At 53.8% G+C, this 19,808-nt stretch overlaps 1 protein-coding gene across 3 annotated transcripts in view; it reads left to right on the top strand.

The window, feature by feature from the left end:
• The window catches only part of LOC308523402 (dnaJ homolog subfamily C member 5), a 290,237-nt gene that overhangs the window by 10,942 nt on the left and 259,487 nt on the right, over nt 1-19,808 (top strand). For 2 of the 3 annotated variants that reach the window (XM_081097336.1, XM_081097337.1), the window contains exons 2-5: nt 10,810-10,927; nt 11,539-11,752; nt 12,202-12,373; nt 12,810-16,555. In XM_081097336.1, the coding sequence (XP_080953462.1) occupies nt 10,821-10,927; nt 11,539-11,752; nt 12,202-12,373; nt 12,810-12,913 (597 nt within the window). In that variant the 5' untranslated portion in view covers nt 10,810-10,820 and the 3' untranslated portion in view covers nt 12,914-16,555. Of the gene's footprint in view, nt 1-10,809; nt 10,928-11,538; nt 11,753-12,201; nt 12,374-12,809; nt 16,556-19,808 lie in introns of those variants that run through there. The other variant, XM_081097335.1, reaches the window with a different exon arrangement.

Raw genomic sequence — 19,808 nt, 5'->3', positions numbered from 1 at the left:
AACAATTGGGTGTCTATAGCAAGCTGGAGGGACGCGGGGCTCCTGGGACTCGGGCACTGGGCTGTCTCATGTCCAGACGAATCAGACCGCCTGTGGGTGACAGAACTTTAGAAGAAAGTATAGGACAGTGGGGACGGCAGTGTCCCTTGTCTCCCCATTCACAAGGACACGTGTGTTTCTGGGGTTTGGCGGTCCCACCCGTTCACCAACAGGTTCTTCCTTGTGAACACCATTTCCATTTCTCTTGGGTAAATGCTTAGGAGTGGGACTTATGGGTCATGTGATGAGTCTGGATTTTACTTTATAAGGAACTTCCAGAGTCTTTCCAGAGTGGCCCGCCCATTCCTCATCCCCCAGCTGTGTGAAGTGTGGACACAGTTCACCCTCACCAGCTCTTGGTCTTGCCAGTCTTTTCTTAAGCTGTTCCAGTAGATGTGGTTCTAGTAGGTGTGTGGTGGTATCTCATTGTAGATTTAATTTGGATTTCCTAAGGAAGGAAGATGTGAGTACCTTTTGTGCTTGTTTGCTATTGTGTAACAGTTTGTTCACTCTTGCTGACAACTTCTGCATCTCCCCTGCTGAGCCAGCCTCACCCGGGGGCTCCCGTGCCTGGCACTGCCCTCAGGAAACTCACACCCCAGGCACGGCGCAGGGATGTGCAGAGCAGCACTGTTGGTGGGACCTGGGACCAACCCAGCACCTCCCATGACAGAGTGGATTGATGAATGGCGGTCACTTCACAACATGGAATTTGTCCAATACTGGAAATGAGTGAGTGAGAGCTACGTCCAGCACACGCAGAATGAAGCAGCTCACAGAAGGCTACCCACAGTGGTAGACCATTTTCTTAAGCTCAGAAAATTAAACTAAATAGTTGAGGAAGAAACATACCAGAAAAAATGTTAAAGCAAGGGAGCTAATCAGGTGATGCGAACAGGGGCAGTGGACATGCAGGAAGTGTCAAGGTTTTGTTGCTTTTCTAGTGTTTAGATTGAGGGGTGGGGTCACGGTGTTTACTGTGTCACTGTGTGTCATGGCCTACATGCTCCATTTATTCCTGTGTAAAATTATATAATGAAATACTTGGAACAGAAATGGCCTTCCTTTTAAGATATTTTCAAATCTGTTTTTCCAAAATTGGTATTTAATTTCTCAGCAGTAGGTTGAATTCAACAGCAACTTTATAAACCATTGCTCTGCGCTGAGATGACCAGCAAACACGAATCAGAATGCACGGTGCAGGAGCTCCAGTGGCGCCATTGGTCAGCGAGCAGCGCTCACGCAGAACGCAGTCTTCCCTGGCGCTCTCGCATCAGGGGCGTGGCCTACAGGACAGGGGTGTTGTCTGTTCTGCTTATTTAGTTTGCTGGCAAATTCCATCTTTAAGGACATGGTGCATGGCAGATGCTTCATAAATGTTTGTTAAACAAACTGATAGCTCAGGGCCCAGGATGCTCCACACAAGGCAGCGGGGCTCTGCTGGGGTGCGTGGGGCAGGCTGACAGGCAGGGTTGCCCAGGGTGGTGTGCTCTGCAGGGCCCAGAGGTCTGGGTCAGAGGGAGCCGGGAGGTCAGCGGAGCCTTTGCCCAGGAGCGGTCACCTGTCAGCCTGGACTGGATGCAGAGGCTGGTGTTGGGCTGTGATTTGCTGCTGCAGCTGGGGGTGTTGGGGAAGCTCCAGAGTGGGGTGGTGACAGGAGCAGAGCTGAGCCTTGGACCCTGACAGCGGCGTGGAAACCCTCGCTCACCAGGTGCCTGCTCCTGTGTGTGCTGGCTGTGGCAGGCCTCCTTCTGTTTGTAGCAGTTGCACCAGGTTGCACTGCAGACCGCAGGTGTGCCCGTGTTGGTTCTTAAAGATGCAATGTTCCTAAAGTCCAACCTGAAGTCGGGGCTGACCCCTCCTGGAATGAGGATTGGGAATGAACCTGTGATGTGTAGTTCAGGCAGGCATGGCTGCTCCCAGATCTTGACTTGGGTCTCAGAAATGCCTTTGAAATTTAATTGAAACAGGTTCAGGTAAAACAAAATGGTGAGGTGCTACTTCAAACAACAGGTGGTCCCTGGCCAGTGTGGTTCCGTTGGTTGGAGCATCTTCCTGTATACACAAAGGTTTTGGGTTCGATCCCTGGCTGGGGTGTGTGTGGAAGGCAACTGATTGATGTTTCTCTCTTTAAAAAAAAAAAATCACCCTCGCCAGTTTGGCTCAGCGGATAGAGCGTCGGCCTGCGGACCAAAATGTTCCAGGTTCAATTTCAGTCAAGGGTACATACCTTGGTTGCAGGCTCCTCTCTGCCCAGGCCCTGGTGGGGCAGGGGGCGGGGGGGCGGTGAGGAGTGGCTGGTGCAGGAGGTAACCAGTCCATGTGTTTTTCTCACATCAATGTTTCTGTCTTTTCTTCTCTCTTCTACTCTCCCTAAAAATCAATGGAAAAAATATCCTCAGGTGAGGATTAACAATAACAGCAAAATATCAATAAACATATCCTCAAATGAGGATTTTAAAGAAAAGAAGACAATAACTTTTCAAGGCTTGATTGTAATGATTAAAAATAAACAAAACTCATAGCCCTAGCTGGTTTGGCTCAGTGGATAGAGCGTCAGCCTGTGGACTGAAGTGTCACAGGACACTTCAGGAGATATGTCCGGGTTGTGGGCTCAACCCCCAGTGTGGGGTATGTAGGAGGCAGCTAATCAATGATTGATGTTTCTCTCACCATTAATGTTTCTATCTCTCTCCCTTCCTCTCTGAAATCAGTAAAAATATATTTTAAATAATAAATAAATAAAAATGTAAAACAAACAAAAAACCTCACAGAACTTACTTTCTCCTCCACTGTTGTCTCCCTTTTGCCATCACCTTCCCTCAGAATAAAACAAGATCTCCATTTGTGGGTTAAATCTGTCTTTTGGTTCAAGACTGTTCCAGTTGAACAGGAAACTTAAACATACTGCCTGACAGTGGCTGTTCCATAACAAGATGCTATCTTATGGAATGTGTGTGAAACTGTAGAAATTTAATTTAGCCATTTCTGTGTTTGGACAGCATTTATTTCCTCTTCTGACTCAAAATATAAAACACCAGTTTGAATACTGTTTGTAGCAGCTACTTCTTTCTTAAAAGAGCCAGTCGGTGTTTTAAGCTTTGTGATCACAGACGCCACAGGAGCAAGTGGACGTAGCTCTGCCCAGTGAAGGTGCGGAGAGACTGGAGAATGTATACTTCTTTTTATGTTCTTGTCTCTAACTGGCTTTGAGAACAAATACCTTACGACAACAGTTGCTCCTTTTTTGTTTAACCCTCACTGGAGGGCATGCTTTGATTGCTTTTAGAGAGAGGAAGGGGGAGAGACAGAAACATTGATGTGAGAGGGAAACATGGAGTTGTCTCCCACATGCACCCCAACCGGGGATTGAAACCAAAACCTGAGTATGTGCCCAAGACCTTTCACAGGACGATGTTCAACCGAGTCACTGGGCCAGGACAAGCTGCTCCCGTTTCTGATGCAGGTAAAATGGGCATACCTCCAAGTGCACAGACACTAACTAATGTCACTGAGTTTTGGTGTAGCTGTGCTTGTGAAATTAAGTTACAGAATGTTTCTCTCGCCCCAGAAGGTTCTCTTCACCGTTTGGTGCACAGTGTGTGGGGGATGGCGCTACTCCACTGCTGTGTTGCTTTTTTATTAGCGAGGAGGGTCCTGCGCAGAACAGACCCGGGTGCTCCATGCCCTGCCGCCGCACACTCAGTGACCTCACAGCTGCTGTGACTGACAGGCCCTGGAAGGGACCCTTCTCAGTGCAGCCTCCAGCAGGCAGAGACACCGAGGCATGTGAGCGGAGGTCCTGTGCTGCTCATTTTCTTACTGACAACTTTATCATTTTATGAAGACAATACATGGATTTATTAAAAATTCAAACAATACAGAAAAGCATGGCAATGAACGTGATTTTTAAAATCAAGCAGTGGTGTAGGGTTAGATAAAGAAATGCTGTACAGCAAAGGATAAGTCTTTTAGCTTCTGGTCCCTGGTCCTTCCCAGAAACAACCCGATTACCAGGTACTCACCTTCCAAAGGTATTGGCGCAGCATTTTACTTTTACTTATTTGAATACTAGAGGCCTGGCTCATGGAATTCATGCACCGGTAGGGTCCCTAAGCCTGGCCCAGCAGTCAGGACCGATCGGGGCCTTCCAGCTGCCAGCCAGGGCCTTCCTTCCCCAACGCCCCCTGGTGATCAGCGCACGTCATAGCAAGCGATCGAACTCCCAAAGGGACACTTTGCATATTAGCCTTTTATGTATCCTCCTACCTATATATGTAAAACCCTAATATGCAAATAGACCAAACGGTGGAACAATTGGTCGCTATGATGTGCGCTGACCACCAGGGAGCGTGTGTGAAACATGGTGGGTGTCGGCAGCAGGAGCATGGAATATGGCCGGTGTTGGCCACGGCAAGATGGTAGAGCAGGTGAGCGGGGGCGCCAGACCAAGGCGGGGCGCCGGTCACTATCATCGGGGCAAGCCTCTGGTGGTTACTGAAAGTTCTTTGCTCCTGTGTGCCATGGTCCCGCCCAGTGCTCGCACCCGCTGATGGCACCGTCAGCGGGTGCAAGTGGCGGCTGCCGGCCCCGATTGCCCCTCAGGGCTTCTACACCTCCTCCTGCTCCTGAGGGGCGATCAGGGCCGGCAGCCGCTGCTCGCACCCGCTGACAGTGGCAGTCCCACTCACACCCACTGCTGGTGCCAACCCCAATTGCTCTGCACTGTCAGCGGCGGGAGTGGGGCTGCTGGCAGAGAGGAGACTGGCACTGCAGTGGGAGGGGCTGGGCGTGGGCTCGAAGGATGGGCCGAGATCTGCCCCTGTGCCCACCACAGCCTCACGGCCCACAGTTCCTTTCAAAGTGCACGAATTCATGCATGGGCCCCTAGTATAATAAAAGCATAATGTGCAAATTGATTGAACAGCAGAACAACTGGTCGCTATGACACACACTGACCACCAGGGGGCAGATGCTCAATGCAAGAGCTGCCCCCTGGTGGTCAGTGTGCTCCCACAGGGGGAGCGCTGCTCAGCCAGAAGCCCGGCTCACGGCTGGCAAGCACCACGGCGGCCTGGATTGCGAGAGCCCCGACTGCAAGAGGGATGTCTGACTCCTGGCTTAGGCCCAATTCACAGGGCCTAACACTCATCCACTGAGTCACTCTGGCCAGGCAGTGCAGCATTTTAAATAAAAGCATTTGTTTGGACGTGGCAGTATTAATTATTGATGTTTTTCCATGGGTGGGGTCTAGAGGTCAAGTATTTAGCAGGCACTAACTGAGAATAAAAAATACTTTGTCGCCCTGACCGGTTTGGCTCAGCGGATAGAGCGTCGGCCTGCGGACTGAAGGGTCCCAGGTTCGATTCCAGCCAGGGGCATGTACCTTGGTTGCGGGCACATCCCCAGTAGGGGGTGCGCAGGAGGCGGCTGTTCGATGTTTCTCTCTCATTGATGTTTCTAACTCTCTATCCCTCTCCCTTCCTCTCTGTAAAACATCAATAAAATATGTATTTAAAAAAAAATACTTTGTCGTGCCCAGCTGGTGTAGCTCAGTGGTTGAGTGACAACCTATGAACCAGGAGGTCACGGTTCGATTCCTGGTCAGGGCACATGCCCAGGTTGCAGCTCAATCCCCAGTGTGGGGCATGCAGGAGGCAGCTGATCGATGATTCTCTCTCATCATTGATGTTTCTGTCTCTCTCCCTCTCCCTTCCTCTCTGAAATAAATAAAAATGTATTTTATTTTATTTATTTATTTTTTAAATATATTTTATTGATTTTTTACAGAGAGGAAGGGAGAGAGATAGAGAGTTAGAAACATCGATGAGAGAGAAACATCGATCAGCTGCCTCCTGCACATCCCCCACTGGGGAAGTGCCTGCAACCCAGGGACATGCCCTTGACCGGAATCAAACCTGGGACCCTTCAGTCCGCAGGCCGACGCTCTATCTGCTGAGCCAAACCGGCTTTGGCAATAAAAATGTATTTTAAAAAAATACTTTGTCGCATCTGTATTCTCCAGCACAGTTCTGGGACCAGTGCCGTAAGGAGTAGTAGTTAAACTTGCAGGGCTGTGTCTCTCTGTGGGTTACAGTGGCACAGTACTTAGTGGGGAGAGTTGGCCAGAATATGCCAGGTAAGCAGCCCCAGTCGCTGCTCTGTACTGAGGGCCTCCTGGCTCTGTGCCGGCCCCGCTGTGAAGTGGGTGCATGTCCTTGTTTCTGTCCGCAGTGACTAAAGGCACCCAGAGCCCTGCACCAACTTGCCCAGAACTAGGCTTGGAATCCTCTTGTCCTGATTCCAACATATCCTCTTTTTGGGGAAGGAGACTTGTTTTATTTTCTGCCCTCAGTAGGGGTCAGGTGGCTTACCTGGTGTTCCTAGGGCAAAAGGTCATGCCCTTCAGTTTAGGTTCAGATACCAATTTTCCTTCTCTGTGCTTCATTCTCAGGGACCAGGCTGACCATCCACGTGGGCCCTGGAGGGGTGGAGGCGCCAGCACACCCTGGTGGCCACCCTGTGCCCTTCTGCTGTCTGTTGTGAATTCCCTGTCACCTGCCTGGCCTCTCCTGCCAGCCTCAGTCCCTCCACCCCATCACGCGTCCTCCTTGGCTTCCTTCCTCCACAGAGTGGTGTCTTGTGGGGTGCAGAGCAGCCCTGTCCCCCGACGCTGCGTTCCGTGCCTTTGACCTTACGCTGGTTGGCACAGGCCTGCAGCTGAAAGTCTTTTCTCTCTGCTGTTTGGAGCTTCTTGGTGTGGAGTGGAGCCTGTTTTGCCAGGTGTCTAACGTGGCCTTGGCGCTAAAGGGGCCTCTGTTTGCACACCAGTGGTTTCCTCTCAGCTCTTGTCTGGCTCAGTTGACTGTATTCTGTGCCTTTCTTATTCCTGCTGGGCAGGTTTTTTTCAGAGGTATTTGAAGCCTCCTTTTGGGGGGCAGCTGAAGCTTCGCTCAGGCATTGCCTGCAAAGGCAGTGGACGGTGCCTTTCCCTGTGGCTGGTGATTTAGATCCCACCTTTGCTGCTGATAACAATATGCTGTCTGTCTCTACTTCAGGCTGATTCCCATGGTCTAAACCAGTGGTTCTCAACCTTCCTTATGCCACGACCCTTTCATACAGTTTCTCATGTTGTGACCCAACCATAAAATTATTTTCGTTGCTACTTCATCACTGTAATTTTGCTACTGTTATGAATCATCATGTAAATATCTGATATGCAGGATATATTTTCATTGTTACAAATTGAACATAATTAAAGCATAGTGATTAATCACAAAAACAATATGTAATTATATATGTGTTTTCCGATGGTCTTAGGCGACCCCTGTGAAAGGGTCATCCGACCCTCAAAGGGGGCGCGACCCACAGGTTGAGAACCGCTGGTCAAGGTACTGAACAAACCAACACCACGGGGCCCTGCTGCTGCCCTTCCACACCTCCCCCGTCCACTAGCCTGTGTGAGGCTCACACGTCGTCTGTCATCGCAGTTTTGTGTTTACTGAGGAAATGCATTCAGTTGAAGGAATCAGGCTGATGCCACTGTGAATGTTTTGTGCACAGGCTTTTGTGTGAATGTGTTTTCTCTTCTTTTGGATGAATTACCAGGGAGTGGCATGCTGGGTCCTGAGACCTTGGTAATGCTCTGTCCTCTGCCCTCTGGGTGGCTCTGCGTGTGCAGCAGCTCCCTGTCTCTCAGGTCCCACTCAGGACATATCGCTCTGCTGGTTCAGACCCCTCTTTTCTTTGGTGGGAAGAAAACAAAATGTATTGGGGGAATGCAAAACTGGGGGCGGGTATGTAGACTTTCTGCTGCAAGGCAGCAGGAAGGGGGCCCAAAATGGGTTACCCTAGACCCCTTTTTGTCCATCCATTCATTTACTGATGGGCATTTGGGTCGTTTCCAGAGTTTGGCTGTTGTGAACCTTTGTGTGTAAGTCTGTGCAGGCGTAGGTGAGAGCCGCGCCGGCAGTGGAGTTGCTGGGCCTGTGATGAGTGTGGGTGAAGCACTGTAGACTGTCCTGAAGGGGCGCAGCCCGCGGGAGCTCCAGTGCTTCACACCCTCCTCCTCACTGACACATGCTCTTCTAGTGCACGTGCAATAGCGTCGTTTCTCAGTGACCGATAGGTTTCACATCTTTTTGTGGATAATTGAACTTGGGGCATGTTGTGATTTTTTTTTTAATTAATAAATCTTTATTGTTCAGATTATTACAGATGTTCCTCTTTTTTCCCCTCATATCTCCCCTCCACCTGGTTCCCATCCCACCCCATGCCCTTACCCCCTGCCATTGTCCTCATCCATAGGTGTAAGATTTTTGTCCAATCTCTTCCTGCCCCCCCACACTCCCTTCCCCCCAAGAATTATCAGTCCACTCCCTTTCTATGCCCCTGCTTCTATTATATTCACCAGTTTATTCTGACTTAATTTTTAGGTTCACTTGTTGATAGGTATTTATTTGTTGTCACTTTGTTGTTCATAATTTTTATCTTTACCTTTTTCTTCTTCTTCCTCTTCTTAAAGAATACCCTTTAGCATTTCATATATTCCTGGTTTGGTGGTGATGAACTCCTTAAGCTTTTTCTTGTCTGTGAAGCTCTTTATCTGACCTTCAATTCTGAATGATAGCTTTGCTGGGTAGAGTAATCTTGCCTATAGGTTCTTGATATTCATCACTTTGAATATTTCTTGCCACCCCCTTCTGGCCTGCAAAGTTTCTGTTGAGAAATCAGCTGACAGTCGTATGGGTACTCCCTTGTGGGTGACTGTTTTTCTCTTGCTGCTTTTAAGAGTCTCTCTTTGTCTTTTGCTCTTGGCATTTTAATTATGATGTGTCTTGGTGTGGTCCTCTTTGGATTCCTCTTGTTTGGGATTCTCTTCGCTTCCTGGACTTGTAAGTCTATTTCTTTCATCAGGTAGGGGAAGTTTTCTGTCATGATTTCTTCTAATATGCTTTCAGTATCTTGCTCTCTCTCTCCTTCTGGCACCCCCATAATTCGGATGTTGGTATGCTTGAGGCTGTCCCAGAGGCTCCTTACACTATCTTCATATTTTTGGATTCTTTTTTCGTTTTGATTTTCCGGATGGATGTTTTTTCTTCTTCATATTTCAAATCTTTGACTTGATTCTTGGGATCCTCTAGTCTGCTGTTGATCTCTGTATTTTATTTTTAATTTCAGTCAGTGTATGTTTAATTTCTGACTGGTCCTTTTCCATTTCTTTGGCATTCTCATTAAGATCCTTGAAGGTCTCACTAAGTTCCTCAGAGGTTCATAGAAGATTCTTGAGTAATCTTATAACTGGTTTTGAACTCTATGTCCTCCATTAGTTTGCTTTCCTCCATTTCTTTCATTTGTGACATGTTTCTTTGTCTCCGCATTTTTGGCTGACTGCGAGGACCTGTTGTGTCTATAGTGGAAGAACTGCTGTGCTGGAGACACCATTATGGAGCAGGACTTGCTCCAGTGGGGCTTTGGTGCTCACTGAGTCTGCCTCTTGAGTGTGTCCCTTATGGATGTGAGGAGTTGAAATCTGGTATCTGACCAGGAGTACCCTGGCTCCTGGATCTCCAAGTCAACCACTGTGTGGGTCCACCCAGCAGGAGCTACAGCGATTTCAACAGATTTCTCCTCTTTGTTTGAAATTTGGAAGTTTTGGAGCTCTCTGACCCAGCTGCAGTTTGTTGGGTTAGGCTGCAAAAACACAGGTGGTTCCTTGCGCCACTGGCACAGCTTGGGCGGGGATGTAAATTGAGTGGGGCGGGGTCTCAGAGAATCACCAGAGCGGAGCAAACAGCAATGGCTGTCGTCAGCCGTCTCCTCAGACTCCGTGTCTCTGCGTCCCCGAGTTCCGCGCCCCCACGGCAACAATGATCCCTGCGAGCAGCTCTGCGAGAAAGCCACCCTCGCTCTCTGACTCACTGCAAGACAGTCCAGTTTCTCCCCGTAGGGGTCTGGGACCTCAGAATCTCGCCTTAAATGAGCTCAGTGCGTTCGAGAGCATGTACCCCCTTCCGATTGAAAAAAACCACGCATCCCGGTGCAGCCCCCCTCACGCGTGCCTCCGTACCTCTGTTCTTGGCGCCTCTGCACCTCCTACCCGGTCTCAATGCGCTTCTTTGTTTCCTTCTAGTTGTAGAACTTCCACTCGGCCAGCTTTCCCGTGGTTCTGGATGATAGCTGTTTTGTCTTATAGTTGTAATTTCAGTGTTGTTGTGGGAGGCAGCACGCACAGGTTTATACCTTATGCCGCCATCTGGGTTCTCCATGTTGTGATTTTTAAAAAGTGAATGTCCTGTCCCAGCTGGCATGGCTCTGTGGTTGAGTGTCGACCCATGAACCAGGAGGTCACCAAACTGGAATTACAACTAAGATGGTGTTCTTCAGGCCTTAGTACCTGGGGTGATTTATCTTCTGTTGTCTGTCATTTCAGAGAAAGGGTATAAGCATTAAGGTTTTGTAGCTGTGGGCTCCCTGCTTCTTCCATTCTTTCTGTCCCAGGTATTCAGAGGACCTGCCTTTGTGGTTTGTCTCTGTGGACAGCGTAGTGAGTGGGTCTTGCATTTTTATTTTGACAGTCTCTTCATTTTTCTTTTAGCTGTACATACTCTCTGCTCTAGGTGTTACAATAAACCCACTTAATTTTGAAACTCAGCTTAGGCTGGTGGCGTTACAGCCTCCGCACATACAAGTGAAAACTGCTGGGCTGCGGTTGGGTGTCGTGTCTGCACACTTCATACTTTTTGAGTTTTCTTTGAATTTTTCTTGTAGACTAACCTACCATGGCCGACCAGCGACAGCGCTCACTCTCTACCTCTGGGGAATCGCTGTACCATGTTCTGGGGCTGGACAAGAACGCAACCTCAGACGACATTAAAAAGTCCTACCGGTAAGAGCCGTGCCCCGTGCGTGTGAGTGGCACCGACCAAGAACGACCATATATATTTTTTTTTAATTTTTTTCTTGGCTGACTTAGTATTTAACATCTTTGTATGTACAGTGGATCCCTTGTGCCTTAAAATGGGTACATTAATGTTTCCAGACTGTCTACCCTGGAGTAGGCAGTCCTGCAGCAAGCAGCTCTGACATGCTGAGCGGGGCTGTTGGCCATTGGAAGAGGGACTTGGTGCCACACGGTGGTGACAGTCGGCTTGCCTGTTGTAACCGCCAGGCTGAACCTGAATGGGCCCTTAGGTGCGGTGTCATTGGTAAAGCTGTGATGACTAAACACACAGCAAAGTGCCTTATCAGACCCCCTGCCTGTTGCTTCGTGCGGGGAAGTGTGCAGTTAGCTGCTCGGACACTAGAGGTCAGGGTAGGGATTGCCTTTGTGCTGTGGAAAATTGGAAACGATGGCAGAGATTTCTTTTGACCCACACCTTCCCGGCTTCTGTGGAGAGGAGGAAAGTGAGATGGTCATGGCAAATGTTCCTTCCACTGGCACCTCCATCCAGTGGGTGAACATGAAACGTGAGACCAAGCAATGGTTTTGGTTTGCAGGAAACTGGCCCTGAAATATCACCCAGACAAAAACCCTGACAACCCAGAGGCTGCGGACAAGTTCAAGGAGATCAACAACGCACACACCATCCTCACGGACGCCACGAAGAGGAACATCTACGACAAGTACGGCTCGCTGGGGCTGTACGTGGCTGAGCAGTTTGGGGAGGAGAACGTGAACACCTACTTCGTGCTGTCCAGTTGGTGGGCAAAGGTGAGGGCGTGGAGCTGACGGGGCGGCGGGTGTCGGACTCACTGGTCCCTGCGTGATCGTGTGCTCTGCACTCCTGACAGTGGTGATTGGTGGGTGGCTGTACCCCGCTCATCCCGTGTGAGTGAGGGCAGTTGTGTGCCTTTCAACTGAACGTTTCTCAACACTCTCCTTTACTCACTCAAAGCCCTGTCACGTGTGAGGACACAGGGTGCTGCTGCTAGGGCTGCTCGCAGCCCCCCTCTGTAAATAGTTTCTCTTTATGCACCTGGATGCTCTGTCTCTCTTGACTCCCATGTTGGTCCTTTCTTACACTCCTCGATCTGGAGGAGAACAGGAGCGCCCGCCCGTCTGTCTGTCGCTCTCATAGGGCAGCAGCGGGTGTGTGGGGGTGCCCCATTGGGGAGTCCCCGGTCTGGAGCCACCTCAGCCAGCGCCCACCTCCTCCCCAGGCCCTGTTTGTCTTCTGCGGGCTCCTCACCTGCTGCTACTGCTGCTGCTGCCTGTGCTGCTGCTTCAACTGCTGCTGCGGGAAGTGCAAGCCCAAGGCGCCCGAGGGCGAGGAGACCGAGTTCTACGTGTCCCCCGAGGACCTGGAGGCGCAGCTGCAGTCGGACGAGCGGGGTGAGTGCCGCCAGGGCCCGCCTGCGTGCGTGGGGTGGCGCCAGAACGGGCCCTCACCCGTGTCCACCTGTCTTGTCAAACAGGAGGGCACTGACATGGGGCCAGGATGTGTGTGGCAGCTGGGCCCGTTGAGGTTGAACGTGGACTCGGAGGTAAAGCAGACGAGGGGCTGTCCCTGCCCGCCAGCTGCGCTAGCTGTAGTGCCTGGGGACCAAGTAGGTGGGGCGGGCCTTGGGCCCGCGGCGGCCTGAGGCGACGAGGTGGTCAGGTCGGGGGGAGGTTCGTGAACAGCCTCTCCCTCCGAGTGCTTGTCCTGCCACCTGTGCCCCAGCAGAGCGACGGAGCATTGTCACAGGAGGACGTGTTGACGGGGCACACGGTGCACTCGGGAGGCCGCCGTCCTCATGCGATGAACATGCGTGTGATTACTTTTCAGAGGCCACAGACACACCGATTGTCATACAGCCAGCGTCCGCCACAGAGACCACTCAGCTCACAGCCGAGTCCCACCCCAGCTACCACACCGACGGGTTCAATTAAGTTCAGGAGAAGCTGTGATGTGCGGATCAATCAGCACCCGGCCACTTCAACCTGAGAATCATGAACTGTAGTCACAGAGGTGGGGAGGGAGCCGCTCTGGTCTGGGAAGGGCCCTCCCGCCTCTGTGCCCACCCACCCGCCCGCCAACCCCAACACGTGAAGTGCGTAGCATGCAGTATTTAAAGCAGTTTAGCTACGGTCGCCGTCTTCTGTTTTTCCTTTCTAATAGCATGTGTGGGGTCTGTTCCATGTCTGTCTGTGTTGTGGACGTGCTGCAGCGAGACCACATTGAGCACTGGTGGCACCGCCGGGCTGTCAGGTCGCTGCCTTGAGCTGCCACGTGGTGTGTCCCCAGCAGGTGGGAGGGGCCGCCCGCTCTGTGCTCCTACACCGGCAGGTGCTGCCTGCAGAGCTGTGGGTCTGGTCCAGGAGGGGCCTCAGGCAGGGCCTCTCCGCACTGTGACGCCCCCGGGTGTTGGTGGCAAGGACAGTTAATGCAGCTGCTGCTCACCTTGTGTGCATGGCCTTGTGGCGGGGCTTTTCCGAGGGTGAGTGTGTTGTGGGGACCGGGAGCTCCTGATGTGAGACCTCCTCCCGTCCTGGGTCTAGCCCGAGTCCCCTGTGCCACGAGCTGGGTCAATGGCCACAACCGGCGTCTCCCCTCTCCCTTCTCTGTGTCAGCCTCCACATTCCTCCAGGATGAGTTAGAACTAATTTGCTGAAACCAGGCTTCTTTGTAACCATCTTGGATGTCGAAGCACCACAGTGGCAGCTGCGGCCCAGACAGTCAGTCAGGCTGAGTCCAGGCTGCCGGTGGCGCCTGGCTGCCCAGCCTCCTCTCTGCTTCCCAAGCCCCTTCCCACCCTCTTCCTTCAGCTGCTCCTCAGCCAGAGGCAGAGGCATCAGGGTCCTGGGGAAGGACCCGCTGGATCAAAGGCACACTCAGCGTGGGAGCCGTGGGCCAGGGGAGCCTGGCGCCCTTGGCTTGTTAGCCAGCAGCCAGACCAGGATCTCACTGCTGTTGCGGGCAGAGCCTTTTGTGAACTGCTGGAAGTCTGTCCTTCCTTCTGTCCCAGGCCTGGTTGATGGCGCCCCTGCTTTGGGGGACTGAGGAGGTGTGAGTTACGTTGTACCAAATAGCAGATTCCCTGCTGGCCCTACACCCAGCTTCTGGAGGCTCAAGGGCCCCACGTGGGCCTGGTGTCTGCAGAATGAATGTTCTCGCTGCTCCTGTGTGTCCCAGGAGAGTGAAGGACAAGCTCAGGAAGGCTGGGCGACGTGGTTCACTGGCTTGGCTGAACCAGACATGTTCCTGAAGCCACTGTTCTCCCCTGTGGCCCTTGCTGCCCACCAGGCTGTGCTAGCTAGAGCTGTGTGTGGGGGCCTGGCCACTTGCAGAACCCTCAGTCCTAGGGCCCCTCCCGGCTGGCCCTCCTGCAGGCCAGCGTAGGACCTAGGCAGCTGCTTGGTCCCATTGTGGTTTTTTTGTTCATTGTAGTGATCATGAAGATGTTCAATGAGAGGATATCCCTGCACTGTGATGTTGAGTTAGAACTAATTTGCTAAAACCAGGCCTCTCCTAAAAGGATAAGAAACTCATTGTTTGACCCACCGGGGAGCGAGGTAGGAGGCGAGAACAGGCCATCTCCTGTGCCGACCCCGGTTCCGAAGCCCAGGATTCAGCTGGAGCTCCTGGCCACCTTGGGCTACTTCTGGAAGTGGTTTAGGAAATGAGGTGCTTTCCCCAGAATGACCAGGAACCCAGTTTAAATCTCCACCCAGCCAGGTCTCTCCGTGTGTGTCACTGCGTTCCCGCCAGGTGTCTGCCGGCGGCAGCGTGGTGTTGCTCTTCGGGGCAGGGTGGCTTGGGAGGGACGGCAGGCCTCAGAATCTGTAAAACGAGATCGCGGTGATGGTGCTGAAGACCGCGGGCAGCCCCGAGGGCAGGCCCCTTCCGAGTGTTCTTGTGGTCGCTTTCAAGACGAAGGTCCCGGTGCATTTCCCTCTTCTGCCTGGTCTGTTTTTGGTGAGCAGAGTTCTTGCGCCTGGAAAGGCACTGGTTCGAATGCTAAGTGGGGGGCAACCCTGTGCCTTCCAGAGCTGGGCCAGGTGTGGCCAGTGCTGGTGTCAGACGGCAGGTAGTGTGTGTGGCCCGGGGGTGTTGGGGTCTGTGTCAGAGGAAGCCCATCCGATTTGCCAAGGCAGGGCTGGCCTGACGGGCAGCCAGTGCAGTGGGCGCCCTGCAGGAAGCATGTCTGATGGCAGCTGCTGGTGTGTAGGCTTCTGCTCTGCTCAGTGATGTGTCTCGCCTTGTCTTCCTTTTGGCTCTGTTCTCGTTTCAAACTGCTTTAGACATTACCACGCGGTGTGTGAGCCTCCCCCCACTGTCCCATCCGTCAGTGCAGCCGCACCGCTGGGGCCTGGCAGAGGAAGAGGTCAGAGTGGCTGTGGTTAGAGCAGGCGGTGTCTTCACGCTGTCGGCCTGGGCTTCGCCGCCAGGCTCCTGCCAGGACCAATCCTCGATGTTCTAGGGGGCGGTCTGTGCCTGAGGAGCCCACACAGTGCTGCCAGCCACCGGGCTCGGGGCGGGGTGGGGCCTGTCTGTCCTTTCTGGCTGTCATCTTGGTGCATCTCCCAGGGGCGGTGGGGATGGGCGTGAGGCAGGGGGCTGACCTCATTCCTTCCTCACGTTCTCAGCTGTGAGCCCATGCGACACAGGACTGACCTGCTTGCTTTGTTATTGGTTGTGAACCTTCCGCCTGTGCAATTGGCCAAAGCTGCATCTTTACAGTCTTGACAGGCACGGTTAGTCTGTGCTGCAGGTGTGGGCAGTGGTGCGTCTCCGTGTGTGTACATATGTGTATATGTATATATCGCGCAGCAGGACTGGCTGCTGCTGTCCAGTGGCAACGCAGCAAGTACAATAAAAGTTGGCTCCAACACAGCCTGTTTCTTGACGAGTCCGGGCAGGAGGGGGTCCTGAGAGCTCTTCTGCTGGCTGCTCAGGAAACAGCGCTGATGCCGCCGTGTACCTAGAGTTTGGGCGGATGGCTGGGCGTGGTGCCTGAGCCCACTGCAGTGTCGGCTTACCCGGGGTAGGGTGCCCATCGTGATCACCTGAACCACAGGTGAATGTCCCTGTGTGACATCTGGGAGGTGGTAGAAACCCATTCCACTTGGAACATTTAAAACCAATTTTCTAAGCATCAGATACAATCAGTGACCAACTGCATTCTAAACAGTCTCTGTTGGGACCACAAATTGGGCCGGGGGTCGCGGGGAGGAGCAGGGCCGTGCTGCCGCGCTCCAGGAGGGGTGGCCTGGTCCTAGGCACACCTTCGATTTTGTTTCCCTGGAAAATGGACTCATGTTTCACGCTAAGTGAGGGGAGGCAGTTTGCACTGAAATATGTTGACGTTGTTTTTTAAAACTGAAGTGCAATGCGTGGGAAGCATTGTCCGCACTGGCTTTGTCCTGTGAGTGGAGCCTGGTGGAGCTGGGGCGCCTCAGGCCCTGACCCCACGGGCACACCCAGGGCCAGGCAGAGGACTAGGATGTTTCCCCACAGTGACCTCCATCTTGTATGTCTGAATGTTGACCTAGAATAAAGATAACTGTTGTAAAATAAATGTTTTCACTGCAGACCAGGCATGTCTTATTTAGTTGTCCCTGTTGGGGGGTCTTGGCCTGAGGGCCAGCCGACCTTGGGGGTCCCTCCTCAGTCCCCTGGGGGCGGGGAAGCCACGCCCACCTGCCTGCTTCACGTGTGGCTCGGATGTCCTTCCCCTCCGCTTTCTAAATGCTGAGACTGGAGGGAAAGAGAAATGGGAGCCCTGAGAGCCCTGGGCCCAGGGCAGCTGGGACTGGGCTCTGCAGCCCTCTGAGGGCGTGTGCCGGCAGGCCAGGGGCGCCCGCACGGTCGTCCCCCCTGGAGACAGCAGCTCCACTCCTCCCACGCCCATTAGTTGACCACCCAGCTGCATGGGCGGCTGCCAGTGTTTGGAACAGGGCCCTCTCTCTCTCTCAGCTGTGCCAGTGCTCTATGCTGACCTTGGGCAGCTCCATTCATGCCCACCTTTGGACCTGACCACTCAGAGGCCTGCCCCACCGGGACATCCCTGTGGCGAAAACTCGGGTCCTCACTCCTGGACACTACTGTCCCCCCTGGGTCATCTGTCCCCACGTTGGTGGTCTCCCAGTCCTCCCAGGAGAGGCCCACCTTCCCACCACTGATGGCGGGGTGGCTGTCCCTGCACTGAGACCACCTTGTGCCTGTGGCCTTGCCCCTGAGATAAGAGCTGCCAGCTCTGCCTCCATGAGTGTGTCCCCTTCTGCTCAGCAGGCGGGAGAGGCCGCTCTAAGCCAGAAGGCCAGGGGTGCGGGCTGCAGCTGTCTCTTGGGGTGGGGGCGTGCGTCTTCCTCTGTGCCTTTGGTCTTAGCTCAGGGCAAGGCAAAAACATTCTGAAAAAGTTCAACCAGCATCGGCTCTGGCCGGGTAGCTCGGTTGGTTAGAGCGTAGTCCTGATACAACAAAGTTGTGAATTCGTCCCCGGTCAGGGCCCATCAAGAAGCATCCTGGGCTGTGCCCTGACTGCTGAGCAGTGCCCCCCAGCTGAATGGACCACAGCGCCTGGTGGCTGGGCTCTTGGACGCGGTGGTTTTAGTTTCTCACCGAAGAGGAGTGGGCCTGCCCACCCGGCGCCTTCCCTGTCTGCAGGCCCCTCCCACCTCCCTGCCAGCCCTAGTGTTCTGAGACGTTTTCCTTACTGTTTCCTCTTCTTTTTTTTTTTTAATATTTTTTAAAATATATTTTATTGATTTTAGACAGGAAGGGAGAGGGAGATAGAAACATCAATGATGAGAGAGAACCATTGATTGGCTGCCTCCTACACGCCCCCCACTGGGGATCGAGCCCGTACCCCAGGTATGTGCCCTTGGCTGAAATCGAACCTGGGACCCTTTAGTCTGCAGGCAGACGCTCTATCCACTGAGCCAAACCAACCAGGGCTTGTTTACTCTTCTGGTTATCCTAATTAGGTAGAGCCACGATTATATTCAATATTTTCTCTATGGGACTCTATGGACCATCATAAAGTAACCCAGCCCTCCGCTGTCCTGGCCGTGTCCTCCCGGCCCGCTGCTGGCAGGGGTCCCTGCCAGGGGCACAACCAGGGACCAGGTGGCCTGGAGCCCGAGCCCTGCAGGCAGGTGTTAGCAGGGGGTGTGGTCTACATGGAAGGGCGGGGCCTGTCGGGAGCCCCCCCCATGCCCCACCCGACCCTAGGGACCTGGCAGAGGGCTCTGTGTGCAGCTGGACCTACCTGATGGGGCGAGCGCCCAGCTGGAGGGGCTTGACCCAGAGGTGAGTGGTCCCCGGGGGCGCCCTGGGCCTGGACCTCCTGGACCAGTTGCTCCGAAACCGCTGGGGCCTGCTGCGTCAGATGCGCTGCCTGACCCTGTGGGCTGTGCCAATCAGCACGACCGCTTGAAGTGGTTTATCGCAGAAGCTGGAGGGAATGGCCTGCAAGTCTGTCACACACGTGGGTTCCTGCGGCAAGGACAGGCGGGGACCTGAGCACCTGGGTCTCCAGGGCCACACGAGAACTTCCTCTGCCCAATAACCATGGCAGGACCTGAGGAACCAGAGCGTCCAGCCCCAGAGGGCGCGAGGAGGATCCGCAGGACACGCGGGGGCCGCCAGGTCTGGAGGGACGCCCAGGCACGAAGTGCGAAGTTCTCCCCTAGCTCTGGGCCCCGGGACCCCAGCCAGCGAGCGAGCACACAGCAGGGCCAGTGCCAGTCGCACCGACCGGAGGTCACATCCTGGTGGTGGTGCTGCCTGGCTCACTGTCCCCACGTCTCCCACTTCCAGTCTCGGGGGTGGGGGTGGGGGATGAGCCTCTGCTTCAGAGGGATAAACCCTGCTGGGCACCCCAGTTTAGATGTTGATTCCCCAGAACTTGGGGAGTGTCTGAGGCACCGCCCCCAGCGCCGGGACAAGGGCCCCTCTCCCCTAGATGCATTGTCCCCCAGCCATCTTGGTGGCTGACACTCACGCCCTCAACGCCCACTGGGACTGGGGTACATGGAGACTGAGGGAAGGTCAGGGCTGCAGCTAGCCCACATCCAGCCACGTGGCACCTGGTGATTCTTGGCCCCTAGCTGGAAGCCCATTGGTGAGCAGATGTGCCAAAGGACCCGCACCTGGAGTAGGCCCACCTACCTAGCATTTGCCCCAGTGGATGTGTCACCCCTGAAGTGGCCATTGCTTCCAGCCCCATCACAGACCTGGTCCCACAAACCCCTGTGGGAATTGCCCCATTCTTGCCCTTTTCACCCAAGCACAGCCAAATCCACCTGCTATCCACTGCCCCACCACCTCCCACCTCTGAACCCTGTGCACCCTTCCCCCCTGCTCCCCTCAAACACAGCTTGGCCTTGAAGAGCCTAAACACCCCTCTCCCCCCCCCCGCCCCCCCAGCTTCCAGCCTAAGGTCTGGCCCAGGGACCAGAGCAGAAGGTCCTCTCCCAGGACTTCCCCTGATGCCCTTGGGGCTGCACCAGGCCCGGGGCCCAGATATCCAAGTGAGGTGCTTCCTGCCTCCAGGTGTGCCAGCTGAGGCACCATGAGGCCCTGCCAGCCCTCCAGACCCTGTGGGCATGTGCAACATGCCTGACTCAGTGTGACAACCATGTGTGCCTGTGGCAGCCACTGCGGGTAAGGGGCAGCACCTCACGGGCTGACGAACCTGAGATTGACCTGGAGACACCATTCTCAGGTTGGTCAGTCCTGGAGGCACTGTCCAGGGGCAGCTGGTAGAGCCCTCACGGGCAGGTTTCTCCTCCTGGACCCGCCCCTTGAGTGTACCAGTAGCTTCTGAACCAGTATAGGAAG

Source organism: Myotis nattereri (genome assembly GCF_964212035.1).
Source record: "Myotis nattereri genome assembly, chromosome: 8".
Classification (NCBI taxonomy): domain Eukaryota; kingdom Metazoa; phylum Chordata; class Mammalia; order Chiroptera; family Vespertilionidae; genus Myotis; species Myotis nattereri.
Note: the sequence above shows the minus strand (reverse complement) of the source record. Positions and strands in the feature narration are given on the sequence as shown.